We start from the raw sequence: 15,541 nt of genomic DNA on the forward strand, positions 1-15,541 counted from the left end.
CTTTTTAGGTTTTTACAAAATACAGCACCAATCTGTTCTTAAAAATCTTCAATTTGCGATCAACAAAGGCACGTTGTTGCCCATTAAAAGCACTTTAGCCTGTCTCTTTTTTCAGGATCATTTCTTTTTGTCCGATCGGTATTGAGGCCTCCTAGTTTGAACTAGAATCTGACTTTAACTCTCGAGTGAAAAGGACCAAAAAAGGAGAAGAAAAAAAAAATTAGTTAAACTCAGTTTTTATGCAAAGTACTCTGTCTGCAAGTACAACTATGTCTGCCTCCTGTATTTTTCATCACAAATTACTTTTGAGATGAAAATAAATCAGTACTTTGCTTTTGTTTGACAGTTTTGTAATGCGGTGGGAGAAAAAAAAAACCATGTCTTGTTTATCCACCTCAGCCATCACGTGTATTTTTCCTAAACTCGTCAGTTACATGTCGGCCACTGCAAAACCTGCCTGCTCTCAGTGACATCAAGTCTTTTTTAAAGGCCATACAGTGTGACTCTATGGCTCATAATGGCGTATTTGTGCTTGGCCCGCGTTGTATGTGACCCGCTGCAGATCGTGGTGAAGAGATAGGCCCCCGTGTCCTGACAGCCAAGCCTTGTCTCCGTACAAAGCTCTCCGTTTCTCCATGAACTCGCTAAACTCTTCTGCTTCCTGCCTCTGTCGCAGCCCGCTCATCTGCTGCTCCTCTCCAAGCCGGCCTTTAACTACGAACTAAGCCAGCCAGTAACACTGCCTCCCTCCATCTGCCCTTCAACGTTTTCACCCATCAAGACTCAAGCCAGCAACATGGATGTCGCCCGAAGAGACAAATTTGTTCCTACATTAGCATCCACCAATGTGTGAAGTCAGTGTAGTTTACGTCTGACTATGAACAATGAACGATTTCTCCTCTTTAAGGTTGCAACTAACAATTATTTCCCTCATTGAGTGAGCTGCTTTATTGTTTTCTTGATAAATCTGTTTCTCCATGAAATATCAGAAAGACAAATGCCTGTTAAAAGTTCCCACAGCTCAATGTGACACATTCAGATGTGTTTTAATTTTTTCCCCGACCAAAAGTACAAAAATATTCTGTTTACTGTCACGTAAGACAAATAAAAGCACCAAATCATGACATTTAAGATTGGTTACGTTTTGGTTGATCTACGATTAAACAAACAGGAAGACTGAAGTCTCCTCGCTCGGGGCTCGCCCACATGCGAGTAGCTCAGTTCATTCGCAAACATAGTGTAAATAAGCAACCTGCATTTTTTTCCCCCAAACAATTTAAGTGACATTGTGCCAAGTGTTTTATTAGTTTTTGTAATTTTGGAGGTCTGGGACGGGGGGGCAAACTGTGCGTTGTGTTCAGTGGGTCTTTTCTGAAACAGCTCTTCTTCTTCTTTTCTCATCTCTTCTCTCTGGAAAGAAACCTCCAGAGAAACAAAAGATGAATAATAAGAAATGCTTAATCGTATTTCTTGTTTTACTGATACACACACACTTTTCCTTCAGCTTTTTTTTGTTGATATCATGTCTTTATTTCAGGGATCCTGGAACAAGAGTCCGACTCACAGTTATTTCTAGTTCTGGTATGCTGTTGATCCAGACCCCTCTTTCTTTCTTTCCAGGAGTTTTATGACCATGGAAAGAAACTCTGGCAGGACAAGGGTGTGCGGGCCTGCTGGGAAAGGTCCAACGAATATCAACTCATCGACTGCGCACAGTAGTAAGGCCCCTTTCCCTTTTTTTCCACCTTCACACACACATACAATTAAACATGCATATATTTCGAAGCGGAGGCAGACCCAAAGACGGTCTTCCTTTTTTTTCTTTCTCTGTGACTCTTTAGCTCACACACACACATAATCGCACTGTGGGGTGTCGTTTCGGCATTTGTGCTTACTGTGAGGGCAAAGTGTCGAACTTCACGAGGTGTCAATAAATGCTGCGCTACCTATTCGGTGTGTCTGTTCCAGTGCGTTACATCGTGGAGAATAAGCTGGTCGTTGTAATGCAGAAACATGTCATTGGATTGATTGTAGATTGTGTTGAGCATTGACAAAAGTTGCACTCTTATGTGATGGTAAATAAATGAAGTTTCTATTAGGTTGCAGTAAAGTCGAGTCAGCAGTTCTGCCAAACAACTAAGACCCTGACCTGTTGGTGTGTGTGTGTCTGTCTTTGGTCGGTGACAGCGATTTGGTGCTAGCTCTGCCGACTCTTGTCAATTTCAGTGTTTTGTGTTTCAAAATAATTTATCTCAATAAAGAAAAAAGTGTTATTTATTCCCCCCCCCCAAAAAAAAAACGTCCGTTTCCCAAACCTTCCTCGTCTCAGCTCTCCCTCCTATGTTTCCAAACTTTCCAAAGTCTTTAAAAAAATAATAAAACTGTTACTTTATGCTGTGTTGGAAGACGTATCCTTAACATAAGTAAAAGTATCTATTCCAAGTAAAAGTTCTACATTCAAACTCCTACTTAAGTGAAATAACCAGCAAAATGTACTTAAAAGTAAAAGTACTTATTCTGCAGAAAATGTCCCCTGTGAGTGACATGAGTGATGATGATTGATGTATCAATTTGGAAGTAACAATATGCTTTCATAGCTGGGCGAGCTAGTTTTAACTACTCTATGTAGTTAATTTAGGAAGTATATTCCAGTTGTTCCCAACCTAAGGGTCCGGAGCCTCCAAAGGCTCACAAGATAAATCTGTGTGGTCGTGAGATGATTAATGAAGGTGGGAAAAAGAGGACAAGCAAAGTCACTGGAGGCTCTCAGCAAAATGATCAACAGAAAACCCTCCTACCTTCCTTTGAAATGTGATTGTGGACAGAGAACGATTGAGAAGAAAAACAATTATGGAGACATTTAAATAGAAAGAGGGCTTCCCTGCATTGTGGGACCTCCTCTCCTCTCCTCTCCTCTCCTCTCCTCTCCTCTCCTCTCCTCTCCTCTCCTCTCTTCCACACCCAGCCGCCCCAGTGTTATGGATCAGATGCTGGGCTGGGCGGCCAGACCGGAAGTGGTCCCCTCCCCCCTCTGTGTGCTTATGTAAACGGAGAAGCAGAGAAAGAGAGAGGGGAGAGCTATTTTTAACCCTGGCAGGCTGCAGAAGGAGAAAGAATGAGCGAGTGTGTTTGGAGAGAGACAACTTCAGCGTTATTGATGAAGGTCGTTTGCATTAAATCAAAATGTCAACCTTGGATCAGTGCGGGAAAAGTCAGGACCACCCCCCCCCCCCCCCCCCCCCCCCCCCCCCCCGTTCACCCCTGCTACTCCCCTTTTACAAAAACAACAACAAAACAACACAAATGATATCATCCAATTCATATTTTTTTATCAACACTTCCTGACACTTCATATGGTCGCACACTTTGTTTGCAAGGATGTTGCTGTCCTTGATTAACACGTGGACGGTCAACTGTAGTCATTTGTGTCTCAGAAGAGGAGACCTGTTTGTCAGGTTTCTGCTGCTTCATCCATCCTCGGATCATAGAAATATTCCCCTGATCGTGAATCTTTTCATTTCTGAAAGTAGCGCCGCTCGGTCCAACTTCCTGGACTCTTGTTGTCACCGTGAGGTTTCCAGGCTGTGTGCAGATCATCCTGTTGTCCTTTTGAACTCTTCACTTGTGATATGCTCTCGGCAATGCAGTAACAAGTATTTGTTTGATATGCAGCGCCTCCGTTTGATATTCAAGGTGCCAGAACATTTTTATTAGTATTTGATTATATGATGGAGAACTTCTTGTCATGAGTAGGTGGCGTCATTAGCTTATTTTATGGCCTTCTAGTAGATAACTGGTCAGCCTTACTTGGATTTGTTAAGCATTAAGGCTATATTCAATCATTTTATAACAAATGTATACTGTCTCAAGGTATACAGTATCGTTAAACTCTATTGCCCAACCATACTGTTGATTATTCATAAAGAAATTTATGAAGCAAAACATGAATTGGTTCCAGCTTCTCAAATGGGATAATTAGTTTGTCTAATTTGGACCGAAACCCCAAATACATGAACCAAGTAAATAAAACAGTGCTCACAAAATAGTGCTATTAATCAATCTATATTGTTCTGGTGCGAGCAGCTGACTGTTGGAGATATCAGCCACAAAGATGTCTGTCTTCTCTCGAATAAAATGGAACTAGATGGCACTCGGCTTGTGGTGCTCAAAGCGCCGAAAATACATTTTGGAAAAAAACTCAACAGCAATGTCTCTTCTCAGAAATCATGACCCAGTTACTTCAGATAAGCCACAGACCTGGTTGTGAGTGGTTTCATAGGAACTATTGTTTTTTCTACTGAACGGCAATCGCCAACCATATCACTGCGCAGAGGGAAGTGTGAATCCACTCGTGCTGCTGACGGAGCGAGACGTAAACAATCTAGATTGATAAATAGCTCCTCGGGCGCCTAGTGATAATTTAAAGTGGGGGTGCAGAATTAGTGACAGACATGTGGAGGTTGTGGAAGGGAATTCTTCAGGTCATTAACGCATGTAAGTGCCATTTCTCGCATTATAGAGCTTTCAATCATGACCAGCAAAGCTGCTCTTTTCCCACGGAGATCCGTTTATATTGCACTATATGTTACAGTGCTTCCCACTGGGTTTTGTGAGGCTGTGGTGGACGGACCTCGGACGCTCTCGGGTGGTCGGGGTCAAGCGTCCCCGCGAGGAGATTATGTACATATTAAAGTTAAATGTGTCAATCTGGTGCACTTCTAGAGCAAAATGAAGAGATTTAGATCTCTGAAGAATGTTGTACTCTAGAAAGCGATTTGAGACGGCAAAAAAAAAGTTGCACCCACAATGCAATGGTGAACGAGACGGGTTCCATGATTCAAGACGTGTCGGGTAAATAGCCGCCGACCCCTCGTACCGAGGATAGCCGCCAGGTTGACAGTCGCGCTTAGGTGGAAAATGTAATTTTGTATTCCTCTGCTCAGAGCCAGATATTACTTTTTTTTGCTCCAAACTGTCTCAAATGTTTATTAACAGCAACATTGTCTGTAGGATTGCACCGATCCCACTTTTCTTAATCCCAATACCGACAGCTGGCTTTGAGTTTCGGCCGAGAGTTATGATCTGATTTGTGTTTATTCAATAAGCCGTTTGTCTCGCTGTGTGACTGGGATCATTCTGTCATGTGAGAGGCAACATCAGGCCTGACTTTAACATTGCTTTGCTTTTGTTACGTAGTTGGTAAGTTAGTTTGTTTTACTGACTCAGCTCGTCTACTCTTACTTGGTTTAATTAAGTCACTGCATCTCCCGACCGGACCGCTTTTCATCCCAACGCTGTTGAAACAGAGCGTCTTTATTGGCAACGAGAGCAGCAAGTTAGTGGATGGAAGTTAGTTACCGGTCACAGAGACTGATCCAGTTTTTTTTTAGTCGGCATCGGACCGATATGAGCCTCTTTATTGGTGCATCTCTAGCTGTATGATCAACAAGTAGTGATGCAAAGACATACGTTTGCCCCATTGCTCAGGCGTCTTAAGACTACAGGTTAGAGGAAAGATATGTTTTCTATTAGTTTTGGGGTGAACTGTCGCTTTTAAAGACTTCAACGTGGGCTCTGGAAACATATTATAATCTGCTCTATTTTGTGGCATTTTATGGATTCAATGGTTCTTTCACAATACAAAGAACCATCAGTTTTCGGTCGGGTACTAACTCTGCATTAGGAAATGAGCTGTGGCTTTTCTCTGGAGATTTAAGACTTTAAACCCACCTTATCAGAATTAGTAGATTAATGCATAAAGGAAGGCAGAACTCCCCCTAACCAGGTGTTTAGAGAAATTAGAGAATTGTGTATCTTTTAATAGGAGAGGAGGCAACGTGACTGAACGTCCACGTATGTTCAATATCTGTGTCTGTTTGGGTTACGTGTCGCCTGGCTCTGATACCAGCCTGCTGTTATCCGTCAACTCTCTGAAATCTTCTCCCAGCAATAATATACCGTCATCTGCCAGAGTCCCCGTGATTTACTTCTCTGGCATCCTCCCTCTTCTCCCCCCCCTCTCTCTCTCTCTGTCTCTCTCTCTCCCTCTGTGTGTGTGATGTGTAGTTGTGTTTCTGCAGGGACATAAAATGTCTTGGATTGAATCTCTGACTCATCGTGAGGATGTATGCAGTGTGTGTGTGTGTGTGTGTGTGTGTGTGTGTGTGTGTGTGGGGGGGGGGGGGTATTTGAGATGGGCCTTTTTTGTGTGTAGTGTCTATATTTAGTGTGGTGTGATTCTGAGTATGTTTAGATGTGTTTAAAGCAACAGATGTTAAACGTGCTGTGATGCGAGTCTGAAGTGTTAAAGGTGAGCGAGACGTCTTTTTCTGAATGCTGTGTATTCAGTGATTGAGCCGCTCCCAATGTGCAGCTGCTGTTTAACAGGCCAATGTTCCCAGTATCCCAGTATAGATTTGCACTTTTCTGTTCTTTTTCTTTGGTCTTATGTGGGTTTTTTTGGTCAATATTCTGTTTCATAATACCCTGCTCTTACTTTTAGTCTTTATGTATCTCTGTTGTATTCAGTTGTCCTTTCTCTCCAACATTTATCTTAGTCCTGTCTTAATTTGTGTTTTTTTCTTCTTTTGATATATTCTTCCCTTATTTTTTGTCTTTCCGACTTCTTATTTCTTTGTGTTTCCTAACTTGTTTTTAGTTTCTGATCTGTTTGTTGGGTTCTTTCTTTCCGCCCCTCTTTGTTTCTATTTCATATGTTCGTCTTTCTTTCTGACTTTTCTTTTAAGTATAGTTCTATCTTTTCATTTTTTTGTTTTTTTCCATTCCCTTGCTTAACTTCTTTATTTGTTCTTTGTTCCTTTTTCTTTCTTTCTTGCACTCCTCTCTCTAACCCACTTCATTCTCTGCATTTCTCTCTCTCTGTATGTCTTTGTTTCTCTCCCCCTCTTCTATCAGTCTTTCTTTCCCTTTTCTCTCTTCTACCCGTCATTCGTTCTTTCCTTCTTGTCCTCTCTCCCCGTCTGTCTCTCCCTCTTTCTGGCCTCACTCCAGTCACACAAGATTTAGAGCCGATTGTCTATTTATAGCGCCTGTGGTTCTGTCGCCATGACAACCAAGCTGGAGGCCAGGGCGCCAGGGAGCTATTTTTGGAGCAGCGCTGTAATGTCAGACACAGCCTCCTCTCTCTCTTTTCTTTCCTCCTTCCCCCCTCCCTCCCTCTCTCTCTCTCTTACTGGATGTGTGTTTGATTAGGGATCGGCTGGTGAAGCCTTTGGTTTGGTCGGCTCGCCACGTGAAGCGTTAACACACAAAGGAACAGAAAAGCCTCAGAAAAGGCATCGCTCTGCGGGCCGTGCGTGATCTTTCATATGTGGAAGCGCCGAGACCATTTTCAAATTTTTCTGACTTGGGTTAGACTTGTGGAGCTTCAGGTTTCTATTGTGCAGAGTTTTAGTTTTTAGTGTGCTGGAAGGACACATTCAAATGTTTTTAAAGTCAAGTGTTTGCAGTGCTTAAAACGGATATTTGCTTTGAATTTCCAAGATGTGCAATTTAGCTTGAATACTTCATGATAATGGTGCAGTTTGATGAACATCTTCATGAGAAAGATTGAGATTTTTCTATTTTGTTACCTACAGTCTTAACAAGGGTTGTATGAAATATATGTATTATGTGCCTATATTTTAACTCCATATAAAGTATACTTATAAATAATTATTAGTGACATTATTAGTAAACATTTTTTAGTTTATTTGTGACTCATCACAGATATATAAGAGGGTCTATAATTTCTATAATTTTACCCTTCTACCTTTTTATGTATGTTACATTAAACAATTGCACTTTTATGCTCAGCTTATTAGCCAATTTTATTTTCAGTTTGAGAGTATTACATTTTTTTTTCCGTTAATCAACATGCCTTTAGTTTGATATGATTTTAGCTTTTTTACTATTTTTTACTATTTTTGTATTGACATGAATTGAATATGAAAATAGGTTGCTCGTTGAACTTTTTAAAATTTAGGAAACAAATGGAATTTGGCAGCTGTGGAACGAGACACATTTTAGGGACATTATTAAGCGCAGAGTTTCTCAGATGCAGGACAAAGGTCCCCAGATGTTCTTAATAAAAGTGTACATTATTATTATTATTATTATTATTATTATTATTGTATGTATCATAATAAACCCTGTCAAAAAATGCCAAGAAATGTTGATATGTTCACATGAGGTGAATATTAAATGATTAAATCGGTACCTTCAAACACTCCCATGAAACCTGCTTATGTTATCTTATTCATTAAGCTACTTAATAATTCAGCCTATTTCCAGTATATATGGAGGCCAGACGAGTCAGCGCTGTTGTGCGGCTCAGAGTAGCCTAATCCTGTGTCGAGCCGAAGATGTATACAAGCTCATAATCTGGGTAATCCTTTGTTTTAATACTGCCACTTTAACAAGATGAATTCATGCATTATAGGATGGGGAGTCATCCTGCTGTTGATGCCTCTTAAATCCTTCCAGTATGAACAAATGGGAGTACGAGAAATAGTTTGAGAACAGCTATTTTAGGAAGAAGCTCTACATATTAAATTAATTAAAAAAAGAACTTCACAAGTACATTTTGGTAAATGATATCTGTCAGAATTGTGAGTTAAGTTTATTTAAATACAAAAAATGTAATTTAAAAAGTGGCCTGGATCATCTAAATCAATAAAACATAACACATTAAATAATATAGATATAAGTACATAGAAAATATGTTCATTTTGGTTTGTCCTACATTAAACAATTGTTGAACCTGCAAAGAAAATGTGTCTGTATAAAGTGAAAAGCACGCAAAAAAAGATAAGAATATACTTTATTTTCACTCACAAGAGTCCTGTGTGTGTGTATCCAGAGTTTAACTCGGCCTGCCTGCCACCCCAGAATAACCCTGGCAGGTTATTCATAACACCGCAGACCTCTCTGTTACTGGGGCAGCCACTATTATTTAGTTCAACTTACTAGGCACGGTTATTATTGGCGCTACTCCTATTAATAGGGAAGAACTGCTAAAAATGTAGCTGTGTGTTTGCCCTGGGCGTGTCGCCGCCTCCGACCGGAGCTGTAGATAAACAAGAGTTTGGCCTCTGCAGATGCCGATGGCAGCCACGTTTAAGTCATCGTTAGAGCTTTTAAGATTTTGATATATAGGTTATTCATGTGTTTGGGAACTCAGCGCAAGGTTGTTGGAGGTGGGTGAAGTTCGCGGGGTCTGAGGTGGATCAGGGGGTCTGGAACGGGCCGAAGGGTGGTCCACTGAGGACTCTTTGGTGTGGGAACAGCTGAGCCACTCGGCCCCTGCAGAGAGCCGATGGTACCAGACTGCTCGGCTGCTTAATTGCCTCAGTGTGTGTTTTATATGAATATCCGTGTGCAGAAATATGCACGTGGGTGTCTCTTTGTTTCCACAAACTGTTTGTCCTCTTCGGTTTCTCTTCAAGTCTCATATTGACGCTCTCTTCTTCCTGACTATATATATATATATTTTTTGTTCCTTTGTCTGTGCGTCCGTCCGTCCAGTGCTGTAGCTTCTGCAGGCCCGGCCCCCTGTTCCTCTCAGTGTTACCTGCAGCCCTCCTGTCACATTTCACCCCTGCCTGCCACATTCCTAGTTATCTCAGAGGGGGTTGCATACCTTTGGGCCTGAGAGGCAGCTACTAGCAAGCGTCTGGGCAGGCGATCGGTCACAACAGACGGCCGTTCAAGAATCAAACGGGGTGGGGGAGTCCTTCTTTTGTCTACTTTAGCAGTCTTACAGGAAATGAACAAGTGGAGTTGGTAAGCGCTGCCCTGACGCATCTTGTCTCGTTGTCAGTTTAGTCATCAGTTGACCATGTAACAATTCCCCTCACTCATTAAATATGTGTCCTTTTCTGTGCAAATTGTCACCTCAGTTTGAAAGCGCAATATTACATTTCATAACATTTGTAATTGTTTTCTGACATTAATAGGGGTGGTCTGTATTTCAAATGAGGTGGCACACCTCTACTGTTTGACATTGCAGATAAATTGCTTTAAAAAATAAAGCAATTTATTGCTTGCAACTCCATTGCTACTGTTTGCATATACCTGTTGTGACCCGATGAACCAAAGAGTGTTTGACCCTTTATATATATATATATATATATATATATATATATATATATATATATAGAAATTCACAAGCAAATATAAAAAGCAATTGTAAAAAATATAGTGTTTTGCAAAAATAGGATGTTTCTTTCTGCTTTCCTATCACTTTAATTGTGTTGCAACCTAAAGAGAGTTTTAATAATGCTGTGTTTCATCAGGCTATGGTTGTTTAATAAGTGCTTTTTAAATGATTGTTAAATAGCAAGTAAATAAATATGCGTCAAACATATTTTTACCTATTATGTTTTTGTTTTTCCCCAAACTGACTTGAGAAAGCACTTTTGATCATGGCGGCACTGAAAATGCAGTCATGCAGTTTACAGATAAAAATAATACTTGATGATTTTAATGTTCTATGCCCTATTGCTGTACTTTTCAAATGTGTCTAATTGTGTTGTATTTTGTGGCTTCATATGGCAAAACTTGGTCACCATGAGCAAACTTAATTTTGCGGGTGCTTTTCTCTGTAAATGTTTAGAAATGTGTAAACAGGAGACAATAAATTATAGAAGAATTCTAACGACTTAAATGCAACCGGGTGATATTAAGTCGATAAGACCTATTCGTGAATGCCTTGCGAGTGCTTCTGTAGAGGGTTCTTTCACTGCTGACGTGTTGTTGCTTCACCCTTCAGAGGATTGTTGTGGGAAAACCAGCAGTACTGGCGTCTGCTCGATGCAGGCTTGTGGGACACATATGAGAGTTGCTGCTTAAGCTTAAAGATAATCACTAAATACCTCTCAGTGCAGCCTCAGCTCAGCCCACTCGTCTTTCCACTGTCTGAGCGGAGTGGCTCCTGTCCATCTTCCTGCATAATGTTTCTTCTCTACATCTGAGCATACTGTCGGGACAACAAGGACATTTAAAACGGTCTAATTTCTCACATTTTGTACATAAGGAGGGAGGTTTAGTCAGTTGGATTAACACAGACTCTTCTTCTTCAGCGTGGGATACATGAGAGGAATGTTGTTGTGTCTCCTTGACAGATGCTCATGTCCAAGTATCTTTCTTTTGGCCGGTTTTGAGTGCTGACTTGTAGCAGCAGTCACCTCCAGCAGGTGACCCTGATACAGTCATCGTGAAAGCATCAGGGCAGCTCACACACACCTTGAAAAGCAGCAGTTATGTAGGCCAGTTCATCGGAACAATTAACATTCATTTGTGTAGGCGCTCGGCGAATCTGATGCCACCGTAGGCCTGCATTCCCGCCCACGCCCATTCAAATCGATGTGCACGCACGCACGCACACACACACACACACACACACACACACACACACACACACACACCTCTCTGCCTGTGCAAGTATTACTACAGCAGCTCCATTGATGAGGCTCCTCTGGTCTGACAGAGCAACCGGCTGCTGGTGACTCAGACTCATCTCACTGTGAATTCAAAAAAAAGCCCCCTGGTGGCCGCTCAGGGACCGCCGTCCTCCATCTTTCTTTTGCTCTCACTGATGCACTGGATGTACTTGTTTGTGTGAGCGTGTTGGGGGGTGTGGGGGGGGGGGGGGGGGGGGGGGGGGGGGGCACACTGTTCTCACTATGTGCATTAACACAGCATAATAAGTTAGTCTGTATGGTAGGATTTTGAAAATGATCTCTGTAGTTGTTTCCAATACTGATAAATGTATTGCAAAGTTGCATTCGTCCAGTGGAAATATGTACATGTTTTACTGTGTTGTTATGTATATTTAATATTATTAGGTTTAAAATGATTATTATGTGCCTGCGATCTAACCGGCTGTGTTTTTCTGTCTATTTTGCAGCTTCTTAGACAGGATCGACGTGGTCAGGCAGAATGACTACACGCCCACTGATCAGGTGAGACCTTCAACACACAAACACTAGCAGTGTCATATTAAAGCACCTGTGCTCTGTAGTGCTAAAACAGTCAGTCAATTCATCATTTAGTTGATCGACAGAAAACTACAAGTCCACCATTTTTGTTCAATTAATTGTTTAATTAATTTATCAAGAAAAAGTTTTTCACATAAGACATTTATTTGACATGTCACATTACAAAGAGCATACATGTATAAGTACAATTAATGATGGCTGAATTTAATAATAATTCAATAATAATTTAGCTGCATGCTGAGACATGTATCAATAATCAGAAAATGTCCTATTGACTGTCCTAAATCACTGCTTTGGTCACTCACTCACTACTTATATAACATAATTATATATAAGAACACAATCTTCCTCTACATCTCCTCTGCCTGTCTCCTTTCCTGTATTGATCTTAAACTATCTAACGCTGTCCTGTTCTGTCTCGGTTCTTCAGGACCTGTTGAGGTGCCGAGTACTGACATCTGGGATCTTTGAGACACGATTTCAAATAGACAAAGTCAATTTCCAGTGAGTTACCACAAAGTTTATTGATCTCATTGTCTGGTGAGAAAAACAAAGTGTGATTGAATAATAAACCTCCATGAATTAATGTTTTTTTCCTGAAATGTTTAACTTTTATTTGATTGAGAAGGTCTTGTTTCTCATCACTGTACATCGGTGTCATGTGATTCACGTTTCATTTTCTTTACAATGTAAACTAAACTTTACACTTCCTCTGTCTCACAGTATGTTCGATGTCGGAGGTCAGAGGGATGAACGTCGAAAGTGGATCCAGTGTTTTAACGGTAGGGTTTTTGCAGCTTGAACTGCTTTATTGTAGTGATGAAACTATTTATACCTTACTAAAAGATGATCAGTGAAAAATGTTTTTATTCTGTCTATTTTTATCAGATTCATGTATGTCTTTGTGTGTTTCTAAATCTGAAGCTAACCAGGAGTGTTGGATAGTTAATCGTAGCTTTTGATGCTTTGGTGCGTGTGACACAGACGTGACAGCCATCATCTTCGTGGTGGCGAGTAGCAGCTACAACATGGTGATCAGAGAAGACAATCAGACCAACAGACTACAGGAAGCCCTCAACCTTTTCAAGAACATTTGGAACAACCGGTGAGATTCGTCAGGGGTTTTTTGCGCTGGATGACACTCGCTGACAAACACAAATACAAAAAAATGCATTTTTATATTAAGACTAAAAAACACCTCTTATTAGTGTTAGAGGTGTCATGGGATGTGTGTTTTTGGCCATACCATGCCTTTTTAATATCATCTTTTTCTCTATTCTTCTTTTTCACCCATTTTAATTCTATGTTGTATTTTTGTAACATAGTAAAGAGTTTTTAATGCCTTGTTGTCTTGAAACTGGATCCCCTCTTCTAATGTCGGTTCATTCCCCCCCCCGTTAAAAAGTCTATTTCTTTAGTCACAGATTGAAACATTTCTTTTCAGTTTTAGTGTGCACCTTAACACCACAGTATCACTTAAGTGCTATTTACCAAAGGCTCTGCACTAAAAGAAAACAATATGAGAAACCCATTAAACTAGGAAAGGCTGACTAACAGACAAACAAACCGAAAGCTGATGCAAACGGTACTGTTTACAAACAGGATGCACGTATGTACAGTGGGAGAAGACGCTGATTGGATACAGAGTCCTTCCTCTTCTTCTTCGCTCCCTGTTGGAGCATTTAGACTGTTTATGCCAGGAGCTCTTGTCCTTCAGCCAAGTGAAACACAATGCCACTGTAAAAGTGGGGACTCTCCAGCAACTGTCACGCTTCTTGGGTCCTAAACAAAAGTCAAAAGAAACTGAACTGTGTCTTCGCTTCCCTCCACAGGTGGCTACGGACCATTTCGGTAATCCTCTTCCTGAACAAACAGGACCTGCTTGCTGAGAAGGTGTTGGCAGGGAAATCTAAAATTGAGGAGTATTTCCCGGATTTCACACGCTACACTACACCTGATGATGGTGAGCGGTTGACAAAGATTGAATACACAACAACACACATTTTTCGGTGCTTATTACCGACGCCACGTTGCGTGAGAATACAACAATCTTGTTAAAAATATACTCGGGATTAAACAACACACAGCTCTATCTTAACCAATAAGTATACTATTATAGCTAACTGCTCGACAAAAACAGCCATGACAAATAATGTGAGGAGGTTTCGTGAAGTAATTATCATCCTTGCTAGCTTCACCCCGTTGTAGCTCCTGTTGAGCAAGAAGAACAATGTGTTTTAATGGCGCAGTGCAAAAATGACTTTATTGTCACCGGATTTGTCCCTCTTCAACAGCAATACCAGAGCCAGGTGAGGACCCCCGAGTCACGAGGGCAAAGTACTTCATTCGGGATGAGTTTCTGGTATGTACAAAGCTCCACTTTGACCATTTTCATCATTTCGGTTTCATATTATCTTCATCATTTTTACCTGTTTGGTTCACAGAATAATGTATAGTTAAAGACCAAATCTGACAGTTTGCGGTTGAGTTTTATTCGTTTCATCCTCGTCAGGCTGTTTTAACAGATTTAACTCGATTTACATGGATGTGGTTCTACTCCACTCATTTTCATTCATCTTTTTGACTTTTTCAAACAAGGATTTCTCCTTACTTTTATTATAAGTTAAGATAAGTTGGATGACTGGGAAAAAAAAAGTCAGAGTTGACAAAGATGTTAGGTTTAGTGTCTGTATCGTTTCCAAAATTATATGAAACATGCTGTTTCTCAGAAATCTATTTTAATCTCTTCATCCATATTTTTTCCATTGTACATAGTATATACCATATTTCATCCACAAGAGTTATTTTATCCAAATTTTACATCATCGTGTGTTTTAATTTTTCCAGTAAATAAATTCATACATTTCTATATCACTGTATGTACAACTCTATAACTCAGTGGTGATTCATGAACGGAATGTTATTTTGAGCGAAACAGCAACAACGGCAGTTGGACAGAAAGTCCAAAGTTTAAAGACATCACAGCTTCAGACAAACTGTGCGATTGGCACAGTTCTTCGGGTCAACACTAACTTTTCTGTACTCTTGTGTCTTCTTCAGAGGATCAGTACAGCCAGCGGGGACGGGCGGCATTACTGTTACCCCCACTTCACCTGCGCGGTTGACACTGAAAACATCCGCCGCGTCTTCCATGACTGTCGCGACATCATACAGAGGATGCACCTCCGGCAGTACGAGCTCTTGTGATGGGCCGCGGCGTCCGGCTTACTTCTCTACCTACCAACCTACTTATCAACGCCCCCCCTCTCTCCTCCCCTGCCCCCCGCAACCAGTTAGCCAATCACCCCCTCCACTTCCAACTTCACCAAACAGCCGAGCCCTCCCCTCCATGCTGATACAACTCTACTTCTCCCGGTTCAGAAAATCATAACAGCGGAAAGACTTCTTTTTCTTTTCTTTTTAAGGAAACAGTTAAGGATACACCAACGTTTTCATCAAGCATCAGCCACGGCTGACTGCTGTACTCGGCTACATTTTGAGCTAAGAGAGAGGGTGAAGACTGGAATCCCTCAGTGCAGACT

At 41.0% G+C, this 15,541-nt stretch overlaps 1 protein-coding gene across 1 annotated transcript in view; it reads left to right on the forward strand.

Moving 5' to 3' along the window:
* LOC117731150 (guanine nucleotide-binding protein G(s) subunit alpha-like) overlaps positions 1-15,541 on the forward strand; it is a 29,163-nt gene that overhangs the window by 13,050 nt on the left and 572 nt on the right. The window contains exons 5-12 of the mRNA XM_034533312.1: positions 1,621-1,718; positions 11,909-11,963; positions 12,430-12,503; positions 12,723-12,781; positions 12,984-13,104; positions 13,832-13,962; positions 14,294-14,361; positions 15,060-15,541. The exon at positions 15,060-15,541 is cut by the window's right edge and continues 572 nt beyond it. Of these exons, the coding sequence (XP_034389203.1) occupies positions 1,621-1,718; positions 11,909-11,963; positions 12,430-12,503; positions 12,723-12,781; positions 12,984-13,104; positions 13,832-13,962; positions 14,294-14,361; positions 15,060-15,206 (753 nt within the window). The 3' untranslated portion in view covers positions 15,207-15,541. The remainder of the gene's footprint in view (positions 1-1,620; positions 1,719-11,908; positions 11,964-12,429; positions 12,504-12,722; positions 12,782-12,983; positions 13,105-13,831; positions 13,963-14,293; positions 14,362-15,059) is intronic.

The sequence above is a fragment of the Cyclopterus lumpus genome, chromosome 5, assembly GCF_009769545.1.
Source record: "Cyclopterus lumpus isolate fCycLum1 chromosome 5, fCycLum1.pri, whole genome shotgun sequence".
NCBI classification, from domain to species: domain Eukaryota; kingdom Metazoa; phylum Chordata; class Actinopteri; order Perciformes; family Cyclopteridae; genus Cyclopterus; species Cyclopterus lumpus.